The sequence below is a fragment of the Nomascus leucogenys genome, chromosome 3 (assembly GCF_006542625.1).
Source record: "Nomascus leucogenys isolate Asia chromosome 3, Asia_NLE_v1, whole genome shotgun sequence".
Taxonomy (NCBI): Eukaryota; Metazoa; Chordata; class Mammalia; order Primates; family Hylobatidae; genus Nomascus; species Nomascus leucogenys.
Genome location: NC_044383.1, coordinates 28,640,694 through 28,668,414, shown reverse-complemented (window position 1 = coordinate 28,668,414; position 27,721 = coordinate 28,640,694). Strand labels below are relative to the sequence as shown.

The 27,721-nt window shown below is 38.8% G+C and overlaps 1 protein-coding gene across 1 annotated transcript in view; it reads left to right on the top strand.

Annotated features, from left to right (window-relative positions):
- Positions 1 to 27,721, top strand: part of SORCS3 (sortilin related VPS10 domain containing receptor 3) — a 620,618-nt gene that overhangs the window by 323,443 nt on the left and 269,454 nt on the right. The window contains exon 4 of the mRNA XM_003255445.3: positions 7,935 to 8,093. Coding sequence (XP_003255493.1) covers positions 7,935 to 8,093 — 159 coding nt within the window. The remainder of the gene's footprint in view (positions 1 to 7,934; positions 8,094 to 27,721) is intronic.

Sequence of the window (27,721 nt, the reverse complement as noted above, 5' to 3'; positions counted from 1 at the left end):
ATACCCTCCACAATGGTACATTCAATGGTCAGTTCTTGGTACTCATCTTTCTTGACCATCAATTGCAATTGACACAGCTGGACACTTTCACTTTTGGGTATTACCCAGACGTGGAATAGCTGGATCATATGATAATTCTATTTTTAATTATTTGATGAATCACCATACTGTTTTCTGTAGTGGCTGCACCATTTTTTGTTCCCACCAACAGTTCACAAGGGTTCCAACTTTTCACATCCCTGCCAACACTTGTTATTTTCTGATTTTTTATTTTATTTTATTTTATTTATTTATTTATTTTTTTGTTATTGTTGTTTTTGTTTTTTTTTTTTTGAGATGGAGTCTCGCTCTGTCGCCCATGCTGGAGTGCAGTGGCGCAATCTCGGCTCACTGCAAGCTCCGCCTCCTGGGTTCACGCCATTCTCCTGCCTCAGCCTCTCTGAGTAACTGGGACTACAGGCGCCCGCCACCACGCCCGGCCAATTTTTTTTTGTATTTTTAGTAGAGACGGGGTTTCACCATGGTCTTGATCTCCTGACCTCGTGATCCTCCCGCCTCGGCCTCCCAAAGTGCTGGGATTACAAGCATGAGCCACCGCGCCCGGCCTATTTTTTATTTTTAAACAGTAGCCATGAGTGTGAGGTTGTATCTCATTGTGGTTTTGATTTGCATTTCTTTAATGATTAGTGATTTTGAACATCTTTTTATTTGCTCACTGTTCATTTGTATAGCTTTGGAGAAATGTCTATTCAAGTCCTTTGCCCATTTTTTAAATAGGATTGTTTTCTTGTTATTTTTGTACTTTAATTTTTTTTCTTGAATAGCCTCAATGACTGCAGTTTTGTTGGTGTGCTTATGTTAAATCCTGAGGAACAAGCATAAATAAGCTTAATATAATGGATTAGGATGGAAAGATGGGGAGTCTAATCTTGGCAAAGAGAATGGCATGTATTGTGGCTATAGGTGAGACAGGATGTGTGTAAGCATACGTGCATATTGGTGTTCCGTGACATTTGTATGTAGTTTACATATTTTACATGTAATAATCCCAACCGCAGCATCATTGACATTTTGTGTTGGATAATTCTTTGTTGTGAGTTGCTGTCCTGTGCTTTGTCACATGTTTTACAGCATCCCTCGCCTTTGCCCACTAGATACTGGAACTCTCTCCCCTGCCCCCAGCTGTGATAATTAACATATCTCCATGCATTGCAGAATGTCCCCTTGGCATGACCCCTTCTTTCCCCTCAGTTGAGAACCATTGTTCGAAGAATGAATGCTGGTATATTGTGAGTAAAAGCCATATCTACAGTAGGCTCTGTTTGTATGGAAGTCAATATTCAACAACTTATCAATTATATCAGTGGGTTTAGGGGATAGCTATGCTGTCATTGTTTTATACTCTAAGAGCTCATATTGATATTATTGTTATTTCTTATTGAACACTAACTCCTCTAAAAGTCTACCATTAGGACTCAATTATATGGTAAATTGTAGGCTTTCTTTTTTTATATTTAGAGAAAAGTCTATTTGCTCCTATTCTGAGAACATGCCCAAAGCATTGAACTAGAATGTTTTCCTTGACTTTCTGGGTCTCTGGCAGAGTGAGAGACTGAGAAACGTTTAGCTTTCACTTGATTTTAATAGATTGCACAAAGGAAACAGAATAGGCAACTGAATAAAGTGACATATTCATCAATGATATTGTAAGACTCACTCAGCAGTAGGAAAGGGTGCATTGTGGAAAGATTTCTGGGGAGGATTTTGACATCTCCAATACTAATGTTGACTGGTTTAGACATAGATAAGCTGACAGGCTTTTGAGAATATAAGCTGACTAAGCATAGCCCCTGCCTGACTCCTGACTTCCCTGAGTGTCCTTTGCGATTTGCAATATACCACTAAAATTAGGACCACTATTATTCAACATTCTCAGGAATTTCCTTCAGAAAGCATTAAAAGTTTTTTGTTTTTTTTTTTTCAAAAGCTATTGCACCAGTTGTATGTTGGTAATCTCTAAAGCTTGTCCATCTCTAATCTTGGACACAGACAATTCATTTACAGTGAATGGCTAAATCATAGGAACTTGATTGTATGCAGTTCTCACCCTAAGGCAGTAGCATGTTTAGTTTCCTCATGGGGTATAGTCATCTAATGAAGAGATGAGAGTGTTCATTCAAAGCAGCAATTGTGTTTAGCAAATTGACAATTATCTACCAATTGGTGTTTACTTTGGCAGTATTCATGTTTGTTAATAGGGTGTGTTTTCTTAAAATATTACCAGAAATGCAAAATGCATGTAAAGTGAATGTAAAATATAAAACACTGAAATATGATGTTTTTCCCCCTGACACTTTTCTGTATTTTAAATTATGGCAAACACACACATACAGACAACATGAGATTTACCCTCTTAACCCACTTCTACATGTATAATAGAGTGTTGACTACATGCACATTGTACAGCATATCTCTAGAATTATTTCATCTTGCGTGACTGAAATTTTATAACCATTGAACAGCAACTCCCCTGTCCCCTTTATGCCCACCTCTTGCAATTTTCTCCACAAAGTTCAGGAATGATGGGAGTCAAGAGGGAGGCAAATAATCCCCAAATCACCTCTATTTGTCTCCAATCTGCTTGGCATCACTTCTGACTTCAGTTGTGCTCTTATCCTAGGTAATTTTTTTTTTTTGGTGGGGGGTATGGGGTCTGGCTCTGTTGCCCAGGCTGGAGTGTAGTGGTATGATCTCAACTGCCCGGGCTCAAGCCATCCTCCCACCTCAGCCTCCTGAGTAGCTGGGGCCATAAGTGCACGCCACCACACCAGACTAATTTTTTTTTTTATAGAGTTGAGGTTTCACCAAGTTGTCTAGGCTGGTTCTGAACTCCTGAGCTCAAACAATCTGCCCACCTCAGGCTCCCAAAGTGCTGGGATTACAGGTGTGAGCCACCATAGCCGGCCTTATCCTGGGTAATTTAAAGATAAAGGTTAACAATTATTTAGTACTTAATGTGCCTGGTCCTGTGCTAAGCCCCTTTAGTCATTATCTCATTTAATCCTTTCAATAGTACTAAGAGGTAGGTATAATTACTATCTCCTTTTTTCTCTGGATGAGATAACAGACTTGGGATAATTGAGACGGAGTTTCACTCTTGTTGCCCAAGCTGGAGTGCAGTGGCGCAATCTTGGCTCACTGCAACCTCTACCTCCCAGGTTCAAGCAATTCTCCTGTCTCAGCCTCCCCAGTAGCTAGGATTACAGGCACGTGCCACCACACCCGGCTAATTTTTGTATTTTTAGTAGAGACAGGGTTTCATCATATTGGTCAGGCTGGTCTCGAACTCCTGACCTCAGGTGATCTACCCACCTGGGCCTCCCAAAGTGCTGGGATTACAGGCATGAGCCACCGTGCCCGGCCTTGAGTAACTTTCTGTTTACACATGAAGTATCAGTCTGAGGAGCCTGATCTAAAGTCATCTGCATTAAGAGCCTATAACCTTAACAATCTGCGAAACCATATTTGAAAAACCCCTCCTCCCCTTCTAGCACACGTATACCCACTGCAGCTCTCATGTCAGGACAAACCTCTGCTTTATGAAGAATCAAAGCAGAATGATGAACAAAACAAAATTAAAATCTCTAGTGGCATCTCTGTCCTGTTTGTATTGGCAAAATCACATAAATGCAGAACTCATGATATCTAAACAGCCGTTGCCATAAATTATACACTAGATACCTGTAATTATACATTGAAAGGTAAGCTTGTGAATGTCTCTGTTTTTGTAGAAACATACTATCACAGCTTTAGCAAGAGTCACATGTCTCATCCATAAATTCAGTCCACAGATATATTTAATTTGGGCACAATGTTTTTTAAAAACCCAATTTTAAATATTTTGAGGGAATGACGTGCACTTTCCGATTTGACACAGTCCTCACCAGTCCTTGTCTTGCCTTGTCTGCTTCACTTGCTCACTTTACCTGCTTTGCCCTCACAGGCCTTGGGATTTGAAATCCATGTGTAACAAGAAAAATTTGAGTGGACATGGGATGATTTTCTTTATAGATTTAGTACATGAATGTACAATACACATATTTTACCTTGAGGCTTAACTTCTGACAAAATATTTGCTCTCTGATTATATTTATATAAATAATATGGCCTCCTCCTTTTTTATTTTTGAGCACCTACAACTAACTTATATCTTCCTCTTAGATTCCTACTCTTTTAATGCTTGATGCTCCTGTGGTCAGAGATTGAGATGAGTGAAGCTGCATTTTTGTCGGGTTTCTCAGAGATGCTTTCAAAAAGGATTGTGTGTGTGTGTGTGTGTGTGTGTGTGTGTGTACAGAGCATGGAAGGTGTGAGTTTTGAGGCAATTAGAGGAGTAATAGGCAAGTTGCTTTTCTCCTGAGCCTCAGTTTCCTTACCTGTAAAATATAACTCATGATACCTACTTCACATGATTTGTATGAGATTTTAATAAAAAACCAGGTAAAATGCCCAGCATAGGTTAGAAATCCAGAATATGTCGGTGTCTATTTCCCTTCCTTTCATTCTTCTCAAAAAGTTGAATAGAGACACTACCAGTGATATCAAAGTATATCAAATAATTTCTGATGAGAATGTCAGAGAAAGGTAGTAATAAAAATGTACTCTCACCAACAAAAGCTCCATAAAACTGCCACTCAATGTCAATATGCTTTATTATATATAAATTTCTGTATGTGTGTGTGCACATAAATGCAGCATCTCTGTATATGTTAGTGTATGTGTGCTCACACCTATGTGTTGCGTGTGGATTAATGCGCATTTGGGTATGCAAGTGGGCTTGTGTGTGTCTCTGTGTGCATGTGTGCACAGAAAGAAACAGAGCTAGGGGAAGAAAATACATTGCACAAGATATTCAATGGTAACCCTCATTTAGTATATTGTAACTCACGGTATATAAAATAAAGTTCATTTATAATGTTGGCCTTATCTTCTAATTAAAATCATAGGCATGAAGCTTTTTTATACCTGCATAAAATAAGCAGTTTAATTTTTCTGCACCAGGGGAAAAATAATTTCATTGCCTGTTATGTAGATATGTAGACCATTGGTACATGATATGGAGCAAGTGAGGCTGGTTATGAAAGGTTTTTTTTTTTTTTTTGAGACAGCGTCTCAGTCTGCCACCCAGGCTGGAGTGCAGTGGCATGATCTTGGCTCACTGCAACCTCCACCTCTAGGGTTCAAGTGATTCTCGTGCCTCAGCCTCCTGAGTAGTGGGGATTACAGGTGTGTACCACCACACACAGCTAATTTTTGCATTTTTAGTAGAGACGGGGTTTCACAATGTTGGCCAAGGTGGTCTTGAACTTCTGACCTCAAGTGATTCACCGGCCTCGGCCTCCCAAAGAGCTGGGATTACAGGCATAAGCCAAAAATCCTCCTTACACATTATATTCGTCCTCTCAAACTCTGCGAGCACCACAGATGCTTCCTCAGAGGTTTTCTCAAGGGCAGTTTGAGTGCTTTGACCCGTTTCCCCTACCCCTTCATAGTGCCATGGGAAGAGGAAGTTATTTGGTCTATGATTACTCTAAGAGTATTTCCCTGCATTATTCACACGTGAGTGAAAAGAAGTTATTATACTGCTCCATTTCTTAAAAGTTTGCTGATAACTAGTGATGACTTATTTCAATGAAGCCAAAGCAAATATTTGAGAAAAGAAAGTAAGCTTGTCTTAGAAGCTGTAAAGGAATAAAAGAGGGAAAGGACTATGAATCTTAGCACTTAAAAACCTAAATTTGTTTTAAATCTTATTTTATAATACTAATATATGCTCTGGGTAACATTTTAAAAATCCTGCTAGTTAACACTTTCATTTTATAAGGTATGGAAATTTGGGGGGCTATATTTTATACTCTGGGCCTTATGGTTTAGACTACATGATAGAAAATTGGTGACAACATATGCAAAGATAGGAAAAACTCTAAGAGGAAATAAATTCACTTGCTTATTTAGGAACTCAGAGAAGTTGAGTTGAGCTGGATAATAAATTCCAAAAGTGTTGTGCTGCTGATGAAGCCAAAGACATAAACAGGGGTGCAGATTTTGCTAGGGCGTTTTAAGGATTTTGGAATATAGGAAGATCCAATAAGCCATTGAATGATTTTAAGTGAGAGAATGTCAGAATCAGATTTGTATTACAGGTTGATTGTTCTGGCCACAGTGTGAAACATGGATTGGAAGGGACAAGGCTAACATGGTAAGACTGGCTAGAGTTGTCTTACAGTAATCTAGGAGAGAGATTCACATGTTTTGGACTAAGACCATCACAATAGGTAGGGAGATAATGGATTTGGTGTTAAAAGTTAATTGAAAAGTAAAATACACTGGCCTCACAGACTTATTCTTTCAGAAGGTGAGAAAGCAGAGTCAAGGATGCATCTTGGGCTTTTTGCTAAACATGGATAGTTGGTGGAAACACTCATGGAGCTAGGGTATACTGGAGAAGCAGTAGGGCTGGAATCACATACCACTGTGGGGCATCTGGAGCTCAAGGTGCTTGTGGGGCATCTAAATAGAAACATCTTCCAGGCAGCTGAGCTTCCAAATCTGTGACTGAGACTCAGAGATTTAGGAGTTTTCCCCAGGAGATGATGATTTTCAAAAGGAAAAGGAAAAGAATCAGGAATGGAAAGTGTCACTGAGTAATAGTATATTGAGTGAAAAAGAAGAAAGTCAAAATGGAGGGTTAAGGAGTGGTCACAGTTAAAGGATAATAAGAGAAAATTGGGTATCCAAATGAAATGAAAAGGACAAATAGATGAACATGGTGTTAGGGAAGCCCCTGGAAGGGAATGCTTCAAAAAAGATGGAATTGTTATGGTATCAAAGGCTGGTATGAGTTTACATAATGGAAAAGTCTGTCTAAGCATTTATTGGTTTAAATACTAAAAAGTTAGTCATATCTTTAGTGAGATCAGTGTAATGGTGGTACTACAGGTAGAAGCCAGATTGCACTGGCTGGAGGGGCAGTTTACTAGTAATCATAGCTATCACTGTTAAGAATATACATTATGTTGGGAAGCAGAGGCAGGCAGATCACTTGAGGCCAGGAGTTCGAGACCAGCCTGACCAACATGGCAAAACCCCATCTCTACTAAAAAACAACCAAAAAAGAATATACATTATGCCATATACTCAAAGCCAGTTTGGATATTATCAGAGTCAGGTTGTTATTGAGGAAACTGAGGTTAGGTAACTTTCTCAAGGTGATACAATATTAACAGAGAACTGTTAAGATTTGAACCTGGTCTCTCTGATGCCAAAGACTTTTCATTACAATATTTCTGTCCACTTGACTGGAAGAAGATAAACCTTCTGTGGGAGCAATATTTGCCCAAGGACCTTTGGGGCTATATGCTTTGGAAAATATCTCTAACAAATGAATCATAAAACCACTTAATTAAATGCATAAAACAATTCAGAAAGAACAAAACAAACAATGGGATCATGGCAGCATGGCAGTGGGGGAGGGAGCTTCTCACGACTAAAGAATAATATAGGAAAAATGCTGTGATTAACAATGACATGGGATGGGGGAGAGAGAGAGAAAGAGACAGAGAGAGAGAGAGAGAGATGACTGTCCCAAGGTCAGGAGACAGAAGACCACAAAAAATGTTCCCAGCACTTAAAAGATGGACATAAAAAATGAAACCTCCTTCTATATGCAGACCTAGCCTTGCCCCTGATTTTCACCTCAATTCAACAATGAGAGACTAAATCAGGAGAAAAGATAATACAAGTATTTTATACAGAGGCCCAGATGCCCGTTTATATACTATGGTGTGCAAATACAGATGACTTATTTATGATTAAAGTTATTATATTTATTCTTTCCTACTAACTCTGTCTGTATTTGTCCCTCTGTCCTTTAGATTATGCTTCTCAGTGATCCTGAGATGGAGAGCAGCATATTGATCAGCTCAGACGAAGGGGCGACCTATCAGAAGTATCGGCTCACCTTTTATATCCAGAGCCTGCTCTTTCATCCCAAGCAAGAGGACTGGGTGCTGGCCTACAGTTTGGATCAAAAGGTGAATAAATACTATTTTCATTCACATCTTGTAATCCAGGTACCACCATGTGGAAATCACTTGCTTGCTTAATCCAAATTTTGGAGGGAATTCAGTGACATTTCATCATTCCAACCCAAATCATTTCATCATTGATTTTGTCTGCAGCAACTAACTTTCCTTTCTGCTCTTAAGTATCAAAATATGTAGACAGGTATATTTCACTTATTGACAATGCTATTATTTCGCTATTATTTCCTTTCCCTTTTTTTTTTTTTTTTGAGACAGAGTCTCACTCTGTCACCAGGCTGGAGTGCAGTGGCGTGATCTCGGCTCACTGCAACCTCCGCCTCCTGGGTTCAAGTGATTCTCCTGCATCAGCCTCCTGAGTGGCTCGGATTACAGGTGCCCACCACCACACCCAGCTAATTTTTGTATTTTTAGTAGAGACGAGGTTTCACCAAGTTGGCCAGGATGGTCTCCATCTCTTGACCTCGTGATCCGCCTGCCTCGGCCTCCGAAAGTGCGGGGATTACAGGCGTGAGTCACTGTATTTCACCTTTTTAAAATGACTTTCTTTATCATTTTACTCATTTGACCTTATTCAAAACAACCCTGTGAAAGAAGTAGGACTTATATAATATTTTATAGTGACATAGTAAACAAAGGTACAGAAAGGCTAAGGTGCTTATTCAAACCCTCCAAGCTAGAAGCTGAGGAGCCAGGGCTTAAGTGCATGTTATCAGATTCCACGTCTAGGCATATTCCATCACACTATGCCACCTTGATTTGGTGATGTTGGAATATACCATTGCTCTTAGTTGAGTTATAGAAGGGAAGCTTCAAACAAAGTCCATTTTGTTATTTTCTAAAAATACATTAAACATCTAGTGACCCCAGTAAGACCTCCTTCTTGAGCTCCAAATACGTATATTCAACTGCATACATAGCATTGTCTGTCTCTTGTATGCCTCAAAACCTCTCAACTCAATGTATTCTAGAAATGAACTGGAGATCTCTCCCCAGCATAGCTGGCTCTCTTCCAGTATTCCCTATCTCTAGCCATTTAATTGCAAAATTAGAAACCTAGGGAGTATCTTTAATATTTCCTTGTTCTAAACTCACCATCTGTGATCAATCATGGGATCTAATACCTTTTTATTCCATCCACTTCTTTCTGTTACCACTTTCAAATATCTTTTGATTCCATCCTCTTCTTTCTGTTACCACCACCACTCAAATATAAGTTTCGTTTGTCATCTGAACGATTGCTAGAGTCTCTTCCAGTATGTTAATACTACAACCTGAAAAAATATTTCCCAAATATAATGATTGTATGCCTTTGCTTAAACCCCTCTCACATTTCCTCTTTGTTCACAAACTAAAGACCACAGTCCCCAATAGATATTACCAGCCCCTGCCTGGTCTGGTCCCTCCTTCTCTCTCCTGGCTCACTGTTATCACTTCCGCTTGAATCTTTCAGTTGCTTGCCCTACCTGTCCCCCTTGCTCCCTTCCCTGTGCCTGGAATTCTCTTCTTTAACGTAAGCCTCATCATCGTCAGATCTCAGATCCAGCATCACTTCCTCAGGACACCTTCCCTAAACTCCCTGACAAAATCAAATCCCTTTTGATGTTCTTTTACATAGCACTATGTACTCCCTCATTCAGAACACTTGTCACAGATGAGATTTTGTGTTGGTTTTTGGGGTCATCTGCATTCCTCACTAGATTACAAGCTCTATCTTGTAATCAATCCTCAGTGTCTATCCGTTAGATGAATGAATTAGTGGATGATGCTTAAATTCTGTAGCTCTCTATATTTGATCAACTTATACTTAAGAAAAGAGATTTTAGGTGATTTCCTCTTTGTATTTCCTGACATCTCCAGAATCTTACTACAGTGCTTGATGCCAAACTATTATGTAATAATGTTGTGGAATCAATCATGAAAGGAAACAGATAATTCTGAGCATTGTCTTACATAGAGATATCCACAGAACAACCTTGGTTGAAATACCTTCTTCAGTCTGCTCTCTTAAATACTGAAACAGTTGCTCCTCAGTGTATATTTGAATATATGATTGTGAATTTGTGTGTGTGTGTGTGTGTGCAAGCGTTCATGTGATGTCAGCACCTTTAAACAATAATTTCAACATAACCTTTCTATGTCTCGTTAACCAAGCCTCATGGTGGGTGCCAGGTGCTTAATGCAATCCCCTAAGGACACCCACATGACATTTGCAGAGGAAAAGCCACTGCAAATACATTTCTTTCATGGCATCAAGTGGATATTGTATGAAAGACTTAGCCAAATGTCAGATAGTCTGTGACTTTAGAGGCTTAGTATAGCCAGAAATTTTGAAACAGTATTGAAAAAAGTAAATTATTCAGATGTCATTAAATGGTTGGATGGTAATTTATTTATAAGAAGCTCAGACCTCTTAAAGCTTATTTTTATTTGTACAGAGGCAAGCTAGGTTAGAGGCAACAGACTTCTCATACCAAGAGTTTGATAAACCAAATGCAATATGTCTCCTGTGTATCTAAGAGTATCCTTTTCCTCCATCTCCACAGCACTGAGAACATCTGGGGCGTTGCTCATGAAGTACCCTTATGGATATAATGCATTCAAAATACTTTCAGACCTGGTGGCTGCTCTTTCACTTGTTAAAAATATTTGAAAATGTGGCAGTGGGTGTTGATGGATTTTTCTAATCACACTGCACATTTCTAGATATATTATTCCTTAGGTACTCTTTCTTGTTGACATCTTTTGCGTAAAGTGGCTGAATGTTCTTCAGGCCCATAAAGTTTCTAACCAGTGCTTGGCCATTCTTCTTTTAAATAAATGATGTGTGAAAGCAGATGATGCCCCTGGCAACACTTGCAGAGATGGCATAAAACACCTAGCCCCAGTCATCCAGGTTGCAGAAGAGTTTTTCTTTATTTTGGGGGTAATTTAGTAGTTTAGAGTCAAGGAGAGTGATGCTGTGCAGCAGCAAATGAAAATGCAAGTGTAGTTGAGATTGATATACAAATGTGTTATTTCAGACTAGAGCCTTCTCTGATGTGCATGCATGAAGGCAGCTGTTTCCTTCTAGAGAAAATGAAAAGTGCTAGTATTAAGGTAACTGCAGCATCAAAGGGAGATGTTTGTGGTGAGGAGTGAATCGATGTTTCCATTATTGTGCCTTTGATGAAATGCACTAGCAATTTCTTTAGAGTTGGTAAGGCTATCTCGTTATGTTGTATGTATTACAAAAGACCTAATGGAATGATATTTTAAAGGGACAGTATCCAATTGCTTTACTTTCCCAAATGCTACCCCAAAGCTACAGGAGACTTGCCAGTAGATCTCACTCAGTAAAGGCACTGCTGGAGAATTAAGGAAATACCTTCTGGATAAAACAAAATTGCATCTAGAAATCGAGAGATGCACATCACACTCTGCTATTGATATGTGGGTGTTGGGTTATGAGTTAACTGGGAAGCATGTCTACCTGATACTGGCCAAGGCCTGGGTGTGGGGAAGATCTTCTGAGTCCTCCAAAGCTGCAAAGGGGTGGGGGGCAAAGGTACCTTCCATTTGACCTTGCTGGAGGGTCATACCTCTGCAATCCTGATGCACCCCAGTCTACTAAAATCCTTTCTGCTTTCTGATCAGCTTAATTTGGGCATTTGATCCATTCCTTCTATTCTGACCATCTTATGAGCTTCCCCACTCCCTCTACCTCCCATGCCAGCTCCTTCTCTGTCCTGTAGATTCTCCTGCCATCTTGCATCTTAATTTAAAAGGACTGAATAAATACAAGAGATTCATTCTTGGGTATCGTTGAAGATATTTTATAAGAATTTTTCAAGTTTAAAAAAGCAGTGGAAGTAATAGGTTATGGTTGACCAAATTGGAAATGACAAAAGAAAAGCTACTCCCCTCCCTCCATCTTAGAACCAAAGCTCTATAACTTCTTTTGAGGGCTGTGTCTTTGTCAGTTATTTGAGCGGTAGGATTCTCTTTTGTTTCCATCAGGCTATTTCCTCACTGATGACTGAAACAGCTTACATTGTGATGTGTTTAGATTAGCTGGAGGGCTCAATAATCTTATTAAAACTGAGGCTTTTGGAAAGATTTTGAGATAGGTTTTGAAGACAGTGCAATCCTAGAAATATAGCTGCTGTTCTCATTGCTGTACAGAGCTGAATGTTTAAACATTCCTCATTTTGACAAGAGACTGCAGTTTTTAAAAAAATGGGCACATGCTCATGTATTCACAGATGCATACATCCTGGCACAGGGGGCCTTCTGTAGGAGATGGAGAGCTGAAAATAGCTATTTTTTTTTCTGCGTGAGAGGTAGGATTGCAAAGCTCTCTAATACCGTTTATATTCTTGGCAAAATGAAACTTTAACAAATACAGCTGGGTTTGGAGATCAGAGATGAACTCAATGGAATTTCAGACTCCATTGTTTTCAGACACTTATGGGCCACAGTGGTCTAGAATTGCCCGTAATTTTGATGTAAAAAGCACTTTCTGAAACACTAGCACACATAATGAAGGGTTCCTGTTATAGTATTAATAGTTGGGGAGTGGGCATGCAGCTAAGGATTTTTGTTGATCACCTCCTACCCGACAAGTTCAATAGTAGCTGACAGATTGACAGACTGGTTAAGCAGCTGATGCAGTGTTAGGCGTGGTAGCTGGCAACACAGGACCCAGCACAGAGGAGGTGCTTGTCCCACGCAGGCTTTGCCAATTGGACTGTAACTGGGGCAGGTGCTGGAGTGTGTCTGGATTGTGGAAGGCCTGAAAATTCAAAAGGAAATGTAAACTTGACTTCTGGAATGCTGGATCCAAAGAAACTGTGCCTTTCATTTATATTCTTATTTAAAACCCTCAGATTAAAAATGTAATTGTGTTGAGATCCTCCAGGATTAGTAGGCGATGATAACTTTCTCGGTAGCTATTGGCAGAAACAGGCTTCCTGTCTCCTCACCTGGTGGAGATAAAGCTGCTGGGGATTAACTAGGGATGACCATGGCTTTGAAGCTTTTCCTCTGAGGAATAGGAGTGGGACTAAAGGGCACTTTTCACTTACAGAAAAATATTGCATTTTTATTAGGTCCTTTTCCATTCTTACAAAAATGATTTATATATTATTTAAGAGAAACCTCTCTAGCTTTGCTCACCTACAGCAAGTGGCCACTGCTCTTACAGGTGTCTCATTAGTACAGTGGAGGTGTGCTATCTCCATCACCATAGAAACACCAGGAGGTGGAGCAACCACCTAATGGGTGTGGCCCATAATCAGAGATACCCTGTGATACTTGAATGTTACCACTGATCTATTTGAGCAGAGTTCTGAATGACAAAACTGGTTTAATGTTAGCTATGAACTTGTATTCAGTGAGAGAAGGGCAGCAAGGATCTCCATTCATGTCAGTGTTGCTTAAAGAACATTCGTTCGAATGAACAACCTTTAGCAAAACTGTGGCTCTGGTGGCCTATGTCACCCCAAGCGTGCTTTTTCTTTTCTTTTTTAATTTTTCGAAATGGAGTCTTGCTCTGTTACCCATGCTGGAGTAAAGTGATGCAATCTCGGCTCACTGCAACCTCCATCTCCTGGATTCAAGCAATTCTTGGGTTCAAGCCTCCTGAGTAGCTGGGATTACAGGCACCCGCCACCAGACCCGGCTAATTTTTGTATTTTTATGTAGAGACGAGGTTTTGCCATGTTAGCCAGGCTGGTCTTAAGCTCTTGACCTCAGGTGATCTGCCCTCCTTGGCCTCCCAAAATATTCGAATTTACAGGTGTGAACCATGCACCGTGCCCAGCCCCAAGCATGCTTTTTCTATACGATGTCCTAGACTTTCTGATCTCTTCTTCACCTTCTTGGTGTCCATTTTAGTAACCTGATACATTTCTTAGAGGGAAAATCACATTTGCTGAAATAATGAATGGAAGATACGGCATGTATATCCTTTAAGAAGGGTACTCAGGCAGGCAACAGTACCTTTCCCAAAGCAATTATGTTGCCATGGTAGAAATTCAGCCATGCCAGTGTTTTAGTTAAGATAGGTGGCTCCAGCCACAGGTGCTCCAGGAGGTAGAGCAATGCAGCCTTAGGTTTCCCTGCGTTCTTTCATCTGCTTCCTTTATGGGCTGACCTTGTCTTTATGTACGTGCTGATTTTTTGTGTTAATAACACTGCTGACTACTTTGCTTGAATCCAGATCCTAGATTTCTGGTTTTCCAGTTGGACTCAGGAATTCATCTGCTTGTCCCTTCCTTTGCAAGTCCCTATGACCTTAAGCTCTTGTCTGCCCGACCAGGCCAGGCCACTTATGCTCCCTCCATTCTCTGCCTCTATCTTGACCACTCACCCTGGTATGAAGGCACCTGGCCTTTTAAACTCAGCGTCATTCTTTCAATTTTAAAAATGGGATTGTAACATACATACCGAAAAGTGTACATCTCATGAGTCTGATGAATTTTCATTAACTGAATACACTCATGAAACCAGCAACCTGATCAAGAAACACCACTGGCATCTGAGAATTACTTGTGTGCTTTTTCAGCCACTACCTTCCACCCTCAGTGGAGCCACTCTCCATCTAGGTCATTTTTTATTTCATGCAGACAGCTAAACTAGGAAAGCAACAGATAGAAAATAAGTTTTCTCAAAAGAAATGTGAGAAGGTAGCAAGGGAGGTAAACAATAGAGAAGAAGAAATACTTTAAATGTTAATATTAGAGAACTAGACTAAACCAAATACAAGAATTTATTGACATTCAGTAATCCCAGTTAATCTAGAAAATTCATAAAGACAATTTGAAAAATTTTCATTTAAAATTAACAGGTTTCAGTTTTTAAAATGTATTACTTTCTGTACGATAATCATAATACCCAGTGTCGGGTATTATATTTTGAAATACTATTGATGGGTGTGCAAATGAATTTTCCTTCCTGGAAAATATCTTGGCAATATATATCAGAAAACATACACATATTCATAACTTTAACCCAATGGTTCAGTTCGGAAGCTCTAGGCGTAACAATGCTTATCAAAGTCATTTATAATGGGAAAAACTAGGAAGAAACTTACTGCCAACATTAAGGGACTTTAAATTATGGTATATACATTTACTGGGGTGTTATGCAACCATTAAAATAGTGACCATAATATCCATGTAACGACATAGGTATATATTAATACCTGTTAAATACATATAGGCATATCTTGGAGATAATGTGGGTTCAGTTCCAGGCCACTAAAATGAAGCAAATATCACAATAAAGCAAGTCACATGAAGTTTTTGGTTTCCCAATGCATATAAAAGTTATTTTTATACTATACTGTAGTCTATTAAGTGTATAATCACATTATGTCTAAAAAATGTACATATCTCAACTTAAAAATACCTTATTGCTAAAAAATGGTAATGATCATCTGAGCCTTAAGCAAATTATAATTTTTTTGCTGCTGGAGGATCTTACCTTGATATAGATGACTGCTAAGGGTGGTGGTTGCTGAAGACTGGGGTGGCTGTGGCGATTTCTTAAAATGAGATAACAGTGAAGTTTGCTGCATTGACGGGTCTTCGTTTCAGGAAAGATTTTTCTGTAACATGCAATGCTGTTTGACAGTTTTTTACCCACAGTATAACTTCTTTGAAAATTGGAGTCAATCCTCTCCAGCCCTGCAACCCTGATAAATCCTGCTTTATCAACTACGTTTATGGAATATTTAAAATTCTTTCTTGTCATTTCAACAATGTTTACAGCATCTTTACTTAGAGTAGATTCCATCTCGAGAAACCGCTTTCTTGGCTCATCTGTAAGTAGCAACTCCTTATCTGTTCAAGTTTTATCATGAGATTGCAGCAATTTAGTCACTTCTTCAGGCTCCACTTATAATTCTACTATTCTTGCTATTTCTATTTCTACTGTGTCTGCAGTTACTTCCCCCACTGAGTCTTGAACCTCTCAAAGTCATCTATAAGAGTTGGAATCAACTTCTTTCAAACTCCTGTTCATGTTGATATTTTGATCTCCTCCCATGAATGTTCTTAAAGGCATCTAAAATGATGAATGCTTTCCAGGAGGTTTTCAATTTACTTTGCCCAGATCCATCAGAGAAATCACTGTCTATGGCAGCTATAGTCTTATGAAATGTATTTCTTAAAATAATAAGACTTGAAAGTTGAAATTTCTATTTGATCCACGGTCTGCACAGTGGATATTGTGTTAATAGGCATGAAAATAACAATCTATTTGTAAATCTCCGTCAGAGCTCTTGAGTGACCAGGTGCTTGTTAATAAGCAGTAATAGTTTGGGAGGGATCTTTTTTTCTTAGTAGTAAGTCTCAACAGTGGGCTTAAAATACTCAGTAAACCATACTGTAAACAGATGTGCTGTCATGCAGGCTTTGCTGATCCATTTATAGAGCACAGGCAGAGGAGATTTAGCATAATTTTTAAGGGCCCTAGGATTTTTCAAATCATAAGTGAGCATTGACTTCAACTTAAAGTCATCAGCAGCGTTAGCCTGGGTGAGTCTTCCTGTCCTTTGAAGCTTTGAAGCCAGGCATTGACTTCTCCTCTCTATCTGTGAAAGTCCTAGATGACACTGTCTTCCAATAGAAGGCTGCTCATCCTTGTTTAGCGTATCCACCATCATCCATGATCTTAGCTAGATCTTCTGGATAACTTGCTGCAACTTCGTCATCAGCACTTGCTGCTTCACCTTTCACTTGTATGTTATGGAGATGGCTTATTTCCTTCAACCTCATGAACCAGCTTCTGCTACTTCAAACTTTTCTTCTGTAGCTTCTTCACCTCTCTCAGCCTTGATAGAATTGAAGAGAGGGTTTTGTTCCAGATTAGGCTTTAGCTTAATGGAATGTTGTGGGTGGTTTGATCTTGTATCTAGACCACTAAAACTTTCTTTATATCAGTAATAAGGCTATTTAGTTTTCTTATCATTTGTGTGTTCACTGGAGTAGGACTTGTAATTTCCTTCAAAAACTTTTCCTTTGCATTCACAGTGTGGCTGTTTGGCGCAAGAGACTTCACTCTCAGCCTCCTGGCTTTCAACATGCCTTCCTTACTGAGCTTCATCATTCCTAGCTTTTGATTTAAAGTGAGAAACATGCAACTCTTTCACATGAACACTTAGAAGCCATTGTAGGGCTACAAATTGTCCTGATTTGAATGTTGTTGTGTCTTAGGGAATAGGGGTGCCTGAAGACATGGAGAGAGATAGGAGAATTGTCAGTAGATGGAGCAGTCAGGACACACACATTTATGGATTAAGTGAACCATTTTCTATAGGTGTAATTTCTGGTGCACCAAAACAATTACAATGATAACATTAAAGAACACTGATCACAGATCATCATAACAGATATAATAATAATGAAAAAGTTTGCAATATTGTGAGAATTCCAAAAATGTGATGTAGAAACACAAAGTAGGCACATACTCTTGGAAAAATGGTGCTGATAGACTTGCTTGATGTAGTTGCCACAAACTTTAAATGTGTAAAAAACCCAATATCTGTGAAGCACAATGAAATGAAGTATGCCTGTATGCATTACTTATTACATACATAAATATATACAACTGCATACATAATATATATTAAGACATAATTTTAAATACAAGTATGCAAAAAATAAGGTAAAGTAAAGAAAGGAAGGAATGAAGGATGGAACGAAAGAAGGAAGGAATGAATGTAGGAAGGAAGAAAAAAGGAATGAAGGAGAAAAATTATTTTAAAGAATGCAAGGAAATATTTCCAAATACTAGCTAGGTCTGTTAAGATGATGGAACTATGTTTGTGGGGCTTTTTTTTTGCATACCATTTCTTTTCCAGATTTTTTATTTCATTACATTGCTTTCATAATTAACAATTCTTTAAAGTAATATGCCATGAATAGTTTATGTTTATCCTAGTTATAAGGCAGTGCTCTTAAAAAATGCTTTAGATGTGAATTGAGCTGATTTAGTAAAACCCTTTCAAATCATTATTTAATCCCTTTTCAAGAAGGAGTATGTTGTAGAAGAAAATTTCCCTGAACTAAAATATGCAGCCTGAGATTTCTCTTTTCTTCAGCGTTATTTTCACTGTTGTCCCTTTAGAACTCTGAAATTCTAGGAATGTTTTTTTTTCTCCTAACAAAACGTGTACTCTTGTTGGATGTAACCTCAGTCTATATTATTTACAACTCAGCAACAAATATAGGATTTATTATTTAGAAGGCACCCACCATAGATAGATGTTAAGGAAGTGATTTATTCTGGTAGTTTTTCAGATGAATTTTCCGGCTCCATCCCAAAATTGAATTAGTATTTGCTTATTTGCTTTGACAGCTGTAATGGAAACAAATGCTTCTGGAGCCAAGGGGTGCTGACAATTCTAATGCATTGAGCTTTGAGCCTAGGAACTCTTACATGCCCCATGTTACTTTACTCAGAGTTGGATGTATAGCTGCTCCTTGGAAATAGAGATACATGTCCTGAAGTACCACCCTCCCATGTGTGGCACTGACAAATTCTCTCATATACGTGATTATGTTGAAGTTTCATAAGTAGCTGCCAGGTAGATATTATTTCCAAGATAGAGAGGAGCATATGACTCTTGAAGGGCATTCTAACTTGCTCAAGGTCACACAGCCAGTGAGGGGACTGGCCTGCTCTCTATCCTAGGCTTGGCTGAGGTACAGCCACCACACCCCACTCTTCCTGGTTGATAGGTGGGCTTTCCCTTGCCTTAAGATAGAACTGCATATGGGCCACTTTTACGCTGAACCCCAGCTCCAGAGAGCACAATAGAGTAAGACCACAAAATCAGCCATGTGGAAACCAAACCTTCAAATGAATCCAGTGGTTCTTATGGCATATTTCTCAGCTGATCGCAGTTTCTGGAGTGGGACTTTGAGGGTAGAAGCCATCAGACTGCTTGCTCATGATAAGACGTAGGACTAATTAATTCTGCCTCAAGCAAAAAATAAACAACAAGGCAGTTGTGTTTTAAGGGGATTTTGTCCAGTTTTGCTTGCTTTACCCATTAATTTATTCAAATCTTTGAGTTAATATATAGATTAAACCAAGTTGTTTGTCATTTAAATAGGTAATACTATGATCTGAAATTTTTAAAGGAAGCTTATGGAGACAACATCTTTAATATGGTAATGAAGAGAGGAGTTGAAATCATGTAACTTCATTTACAAATCATGAATATGTATTATGCTTTAAATGAAAAGAAGGACTAAAACAGATATAGTGTTTGTTCAATTTGCTAAAGAGAAGACAATTTGTCAAGATTTTTTCCCCAAAACTCAAGCAATATGCAAATGTAGGAAAATCAGACCCCTGTGTTAATTCCATGGCGTGATGAATATTTTTATAATCCTAATTAGTACCAGTCATTTAGTCTAGCAATTTCCCCCAATCTAGCCAATTTGAAATTAAAATAGATGCCTTGATTACAAAACTCATTAGCAAAGAAGCACCCTTCTCACTAACCAGTTCATTTAAAATGCACAAACTGAATGAAGTGTGGAACACTTGTGTTGTCAATTGGCATAAGTGAAGTGAGTCTTAATTGGAAGCATTGTGAAGTATTTGTATTGCTGCATGTTTCATTGCAGTATAATATATCACTCATTAAATGTAACAAAAGCAACTTTTAAATGGTTTAATTAAACGGAGTTTGTGCACTTGGTAATTTTTATAAAGTCGAATGTCACAATTGTTTGCATTTGAAGTACTGACGGGTATTAATGTCAGAAAGATGAAGTCTGACTCTGCATTTATCACTCAGATTATGCAAAGAATGGCAGGTTTAATGTGAGAGGAGAAAATTAATTATAGAACATTGACTTCTTACTTAAAAGTACCCACGTGCATATTGTCCTTGTGAATTTGGGCGTAGGAATTTCAGAACTACCTGATTTATGGCTGGGAATGGAGTGGAAGGGCCTGGCAGAGGACTAGGAGTGGAATATAAGGAGAAAATAACACTCTGGAATTTTTCTTTTGTAATTTCATTTTTAATCAAGGGAGGAAGTAGTAGGTGGAGAGAAATGCTATCCTGTGTATTTTCATCTACTCAAAAGAGCAATAGAGATGTATAGCAATGCAGATTGATATTCTGTCTAAGCAGAATGTGATGCGAGTGGGATGGGGGAGGAAATTGGCTTCGGACCAGGGAAATGCTGCAGATGGGGACTCCACAGAAGTCCCGAACTGAGGCCAGAGAGCAAGGAGTTCAAGGATGATTTTCCAGTGGAAGAGGAGGCAGAATGGGCTTGTAATAGTGGCAGTTCTGTAGGCATAACGTATAAGGCAAATATAGAAGCTGAGGTTCCCCTGATGTTTCTTCTCTGTGTAATGCAGATGTCAGCTGTTGCCTCATATTTATGTTATTTCAACCCACTTTAACAAGGAGGCAAAACTCAGCCATGTCACTGATTTCTGTGAGAAATCCCATGTTAGCAGACACTGTTGATGTCCTGCCTATACCCACTAGATATTTCTATTCTAGTGTGCTCCTGCTGATTTCTGACTGCCAATATTTGCATTTCTTTGCCTGAGGGCTTTCTCTGAAGCCTCTGGAGGCTACTCCACCCCTCTATGCAGAAAGCTATAGAAGTACCTGGGAATTAGGAGCAGCCTTAGCCAAAGATAGCAGAATTTGGTGTATAGATACCTCAGCTCTCTCACTGTCATGTGTGGTAACTCTGAGACATGTGTCTTATACTTTTTATCTAGAATTTCCCAATGGAATGAAACTCTAGTTGCCCACAAAGTTAGCTGGCTTTGTAGCACCACATATTGACTGCGTTCTCTTACTTGGGTAATTCTCTACTTTAATACCAATGGGTTTATTTTTTCATCTCCCAAATAAACTACTTACACTCTAGTCCTTGGCTTAGGGCCTGCTCCTGGGGAGACTCTAACCAGGTGTGCCAAATATTATGTGATCTTGGTGGTGGTAGCGGAAGATTTGTGAGGTCAAGGATGGGGATCACAAAACCTAGGTTTCCACCCAAGAATACCCTTTGACATTTCTATGTTCCTAATCTCTCCTGAACACCTCCAACTCCCCAGGCTGTCCACCTGGGACACCTGTGAATATGTTACTCTAGGGAAAAAGGGACTTTATAGATGTGATTAAGTTAAAGATCTTGAGATGGAGAGATTATCCCAGATTATCTTGAGGGACCCAATATAGTCATAAGCGTCCTTTTAAGAGGGAGGCAGGAGAGTTAGAGTCACAGAAAGATGTTACACAGAAGCAGAGGTTGCTCTGAGCTCTTTGAAGATGAGGACTGGCTGGAAAAGGCAAGGAAATGGTTTTTCCCCTGGAGCCTCCAGAAGGAATGCGTCTGGCTACCTTGATTTTAACCTCATAAACCTCATTTCGGACTTCTCCCCTCCAGAGCTGTTCTAGAATAAATCTGTGTTGTCTTAACCACTAAGTTAGTGGAAATTTATTACAGTAGCAATAGGAAATTAATACACTTACCAGCCTTTCCCTTGACTTCACTGGACCTCCTGTCCCAGAGCAAGCAAAATCAACTGCTTGTCTCCACCAGCTTCTTGAAAGCCCAGGCATCTACAGACCCAGGTACGGTGCATCCAGGACATACTTTTGACTCCTGTTTCCATTGATCCCTGTGGTCCTGAAATAAGAAGAGTTTCTCCTTGGAGGTGGAAAAGAAATGTTCTCTATATTGTTTACATGTTGTAGCAGTTTGTTTGGGGTGCTATAGCAACGTACCACAGACTGAGTGGCTTAAACGATAGAAATGTATGGCCTCATGGTTCTGGAGGCCATACATTTCTGAGATCAAGGTGTTGGCAGGGTTGATTTCTTCTGAAGCCTCTGTCTTTGCCTTGAGCATGGCCAGCTTCTCCCTGCATCTTCATAAGATCTTTCCTCTATGTTTGTCTTTCCTCTACTTGATATTTCCTCTATGTCTTTCTATGTCTTGATTTCCTCTTCTGTTTTTTTTGTTTTGTTTTGTTTTGTTTTGTTTTTTGTTTTTTTTTTCTGAGACAGAGTCTTGCTCTGTTGCCCAGGCTGGAGTGCAGTGGTGTGATCTTGGCTCACTGCAACCTCTGCCTTCTGGGTTCAAGCAACTATTCTGCCTCAGCCTCCCAAGTGGCTGGGACTACAGGTGCATGCCACCATACCCGGCTAATTTTGTATTTTTAGTAGAGACAAGGTTTCACTATATTGGCCAGGCTGGTCTCGAACTCCTGACCTTGTGATCTGCCCACCTTGGCCTCCCAAAGTGCTGGGATTATAGGCGTGAGCCACTGCACCTGGCCGATTTCTTCTTCTTATGTGAACATCGCTTATATTGGATTAGGGCCTGCTCTAATAACCTCATTTGAATTTATTTACCTCTTTAACAACCCAGTCTCCAAATACAGTAACATTCTGAGGTACTGGGGGTTAGGACTTCAACCTGTGGATTTGTGGGGATGCATTTCAGCCCATAGGACATATGCATATCAAGGTTGCTGAATAATGAAAGTCTTATTGCCCTTTGTGTCCCTGCTGCCCTGTGTGAGGGGGACAGTAGAAGTCTCTTCCTGCTGTGTAGCATGAGATGTTCCTGAGACATATGGAATGGAACCAACCACCAGGAAAATTGGCAGTAGAGTGTGGGGAAGGAAGCAGGGGGTAGGGCTTATTCCTGAGATGGAAACCAGATCCATGTGAGAGGCCCTGAGCCTGGTCAGGAAGGTTCCAAGCTGGTCTTTGGCCTTGACCCTGGGCAAAGTTAGGAAATCATGGAAGACACAAGAAAAAAGATGGTGCCCAGACCATGAAGACCACTTGGAAGAACATCAAGGGATCAGAGTCTAAAAGAAGTCTCAGATGGAAACTCGTATTTTAGAACCATGGCTATTTGCTTATATAAGCTAGACGTGTTTTGTTTCAGTTTTGGCATTTTGTTTTTGTTCTCCCTTTGTATTTGAAAATGTCAACAGATCTCAGACGTGCCAGAAGTTACAGAAAGTTTGGTTGACCCGAATGTGTTGCAAATCTTCCTAAAGTTCATCATTGGCTTCCCCTTAGCTTGGAAGATAAAGTGAAAGCCTTTAGCTCAGCACATGAAGCCTTTTTTTTTTTTTTGAGACCACATAAAGCCTTTTAACGTGGATCCTAACTTTTGTTAGCTCAGCACATGAAGCCTTTTAACATGGATCCTAACTTTCTACCTCCTCTTTTTAAGCACTCCATTCACTCATGCAACAGGAAATGTGTCTTGCTATTTCACACCAAAGTGCCCTGGCACTCGTGCTTTCTTCTAGGAGTCCTTTACTTGCCCCCTTCATCTAGCTAGTCCTGAGTCCTGCTCATCTTTCAAAACTCAAAGAAAACAAAACTTTCTGGAGAAAGCTTTGCCTAGACAGACTTTACCTATGAAACCCTAACAAATCTAGGTTTTTAAGAAAAGTCTAGAAAGAAACCTTTTTCATTTAATGGTTTTACATTTATTAGGTTTTTTTTTTTTTCTCAGTGTTTAGGACATTTAAAGAGCTGAGTGAGAGTTAAAGAGGACGTGTATAAAGGTTATAATTGTGGGGCTGGAAAGAAAGGGAAAAATTATCGAGTGATTTGAAAATAGAATCAAAATTTGTGACTGCCTAGAAGTCACAGGGGAGAGGGTGCCTGATAACACTGACCATGACAAGAATCAAAGGACATCATAGATCTGATGGTCTGATTGCCTACAAAAATATCTAAGGCCAAGGGCTGTGCCTGCTCATGGCACACTTCTTTCCTGACAAAGGAGATGCCTGTTTCCCAAATGCACTTAGTGGAAGAGGGGAGCGTCTGGTCGGCGCTGTTGCCAAGGTGCACTGTAGAGGGGATAATGACCTTCCTTTGTGGTTGCTCTTCCCTGTAGTTGCTTTTCTGACATTTTGCCTCATGCCTCCCTTGGCTGCTCTCAGTGCCGGAGGCAGGATCTACCAGTAGCTGTCTGAGTAAGTTGTTGAAACAGGCTTTTTAAAATGGAGACTTTAATTTGAAGTGTTTGGTAGAGATACCAGGGTTGTAATCTAGAAGCTTTCTAATAGGCAGCTAGGGAAATGAATGAGGGAAAAAAAGATATGTTAACTTTTATTTCTTCAAATATGATCATGTCAATATTGGGCATAAATGTTTTCATAATTGAAATGCTGAAAGGTGGCTGGGAAATCCACTCTCCTTTGAGTCTATCTCAGGCATAGATGGTCTCTTGAACTTTCTAGCCCAGAGGCTTCAGTCCCTGAAGGGAGCTTTAAGAGTTCATTAGTAGATCATTACTCTTGATATAATCTACCTACCCTTAGGTTTGCACAATGTCTTTCCCTTTTTTTGATGCTGAAAATGCCAGTTTAATAATCAGGGAAAAAGCTCATTTAATCTCCATTATAGGTATCGTGACTTAATCATTAGAGATACTGAAAAGTATGCCCCAACATTTGCCTTTTTTCCTCCAAAGTAGCTTACTACTCAATAGCAGAGTCTAACAAATTCTAACAAATATCCGTTTTTAAATCTCAAACAAATTTTCTCATAGTGAATACTGGTGAAAAGGAAAATGAAGAAAAGAAGCAGAGACAGCAAAAACCATCTGTTCCCTTCCGGCACACATCATTGAGAGTATCAATACCCTACTGTATATTACCCAGATACCAGGTGAAGTACATGATACTTAGCAGATACTTATTGAGCACTTACCATGTACCAAGACCTAGAGATGCAATAATGGATTTTGTTACCATCTTTGCTATCACACAGAGAGAACTGCTGATCAAATAAGTAACTGATGGCAATTGCAATAATTGCTGTAAAATAGAAGCATGGATGGTTAGAGTATATATTAGGGAGGAGGTCTGACCTATCTGCAAAAATGTTTGATATGATTTCTGTATTGAAGAGTTAAGGTGTTCACTAAGAGTGAAATCTTTTTAGATGCTCATAAACATTATTTAACATAAAACTAGGGTCACTCTATGAGTTGCCTTCAGATTTTTTAAACAACTTTATTGAGGTATAATTGATACTCAGTAATTACACAAATTAAAATATATAAACTTGATAAAATTTTGATATGAATACACCCATGCATCATCACTACAGTCAAGAATATGAGCAAATCCATCACCTTCAAAAGTTTCCTTGTGCTCCTTTGTAATTCTTTTATTCCATCCTTTTTCATCCCCTCACCATATTCACAACTGGTGATAATCTTTATATCACTAGAGATTAGTTTGCATTCTCTAGAATTTCATATAAATGGAATCATAAAGTATGAACCCTTTTTTACATGGCCCGTTTCTCTTATAATTATTTTGTGATTGATCTATGTTGTATGTTTCAACAGTTTCCTCTTTCATTGTTTCACTGATAATATTTTATTATGTGGACATAGCACAATTAGTTTATCCATCCACATGTTAACAGGCATTTGGATTGAACCTAGGAAAATAAAGTTGCAATGAGAATTCATGTATAAGTGTGTTTATGAACATTTCTCTTGGGCAAATAGTAGTGGAATGGCTGGATCGTATGATAGAGGTAGTTTCAAATTTTTAAGAAAATGTCAAACTATTTCCTAAAGTGTTTGTGCTATTTTTCATTTCCACTAATAATTCATGAGATTTACAGTTGCTTTATATTCTTACTAACACTTGGAGTAGCCAGCCTTTTTAATTTTGGCTTTTCTTTTTTCTTCTTCCTTTCTTTCTTTTTTTTTTTTTTTTTGAAATGGAGTCTTGCTCTGTCGTTCAGGCTGGAGTACAGCGGCATGATCTTGGCTTACTGCAAACTTTGCCTCCCGGGTTCAAGCAATTCTCCTGCCTCAGCCTCCTGAGTAGCTGGGATTATACGTGCACGCCACTGCACCCAGCTAATTTTTGTATTTTTAAGAGACAGAGTTTCACCATGTTGGTCAGGCTGGTCTCGAACTCCTGACTTAGTGATCTGCACGCCTCTGTCTCCCAAAGTACTAGGATTACAGGCATGAGCCACCACACCCAGCCAATTTTAGCTTTTCTAGTAGATGTATATTGGTATCTCATTGTGGTTGTAATTTCCGTTCTTTTATTGACTAAGGATGTTGAACATCTTTTCATGCACTTATTTTCTATCTATATGTTTTCTATGGTTTTTGCCCATTTTAAAATGGGCAACTTGTGTTCTTACTATTGAGTATTGAGAGTGTTTCTGTATTCTGGATAAAAGTCCTTTTTCAAATGCGTGATTTACGGTACTTTCTCCCATGTCATAGCTTATCTTTTAATTCTCTTGACAGTGTCTCTCAATGAAGAGAGGTTCATAGATTTGATGAAGTACAATTTATCAATTTTTTGGATCATATTTTTTGAGTCATATCTAAGAAATATTTGCCTAAGTCAGTGTTACAATTATCTTTTTATTTTGCCTTTTACTAGATGCTATTATAGTTTTAAGTTTTATGTTTAGGCCAATAATCAATTTTGAGTTAAATTTGTATGTGGTGCAAGGTATAGATCAAAGTTTATGATTATTGCATATGGATACCAAATTATTCTAACACACAGTTTATGGAAAAGACTATTCTTTCTCCATTGAATAGCCTCTACAGTTTTGCCAAAAATTACTTGGCCATATATGTGTGGACTCTATTCTATGTCTGGACTCTATTCTGTTCCATTGATCTATTTGCTTATCTTGACACCAGTACTACATTATCTGGATTTCTTGGTCACTGTGGTACTTCACATTTTCATATGAATTTGAGAATCAATTTGTTTATTTCTACCCCCTACCTCCAAAAAAATGGCTTTTGGAATTTTGATTGGGATTGCATAAAGTCCAGTAGACTAATTTGAGGAGAATTGGCCTTTTAAACATATTGAGTCTTCTGATTTGTGAACACAGCCATCTCTTTATTTGTTTTGGTTTCCTTTTAATTTGACTCAGTGATGTTTTATATTTCTTAGCTTATAGATCTTGCACTTCTTTTTTTTATCAGATTTATTCCTAAACATTTCATAAACTTGATTTTTTAAATGGCATTTAAAAAAATTTCTGATGTTTTTGTTGCCAGTACATAGAACAAATAGAAAAATCAGTAAGAACATAAAAGAATTGAACAATTCAACCAACTAACTTACCTTTATTGACATCTCTAGAGCACTTCAGCTAACACAAGTAGAGCACACACTCAAGTGCCCATGGAACATTTATCAAGATGGGCCATATTCTGGTCATTTGTGACTGAGTACAAATATTGTAACTTTAATCTGGAAAATGGTACTATTTTACTAGTTTCTGAGAAATATGAAAATTACTTAATGTGTGAGAAAGCATTTTGAAACAATTAGAGGGATTTTCAGAGCTAAGAATTAATAATAGAAAAAAAAAATCTTTACTACCAAAATGTGACTTCAAATGTCAAGCAAGTACAAACTTCTGCCCTCACATGTCACTGAAGAGGGAAAGTTAGCATCTCAAGAGTTCAGTGGACGGAGATCCAGCGAGGATGTGTGGATGATAAGAGTGGCATTTATTTTTTCGATGATCCCTGGAAGAGGTGTGAGATTTGCACATGGAGAGGATATTCTAGATAGTGCAAACGGCCCAAATAAAC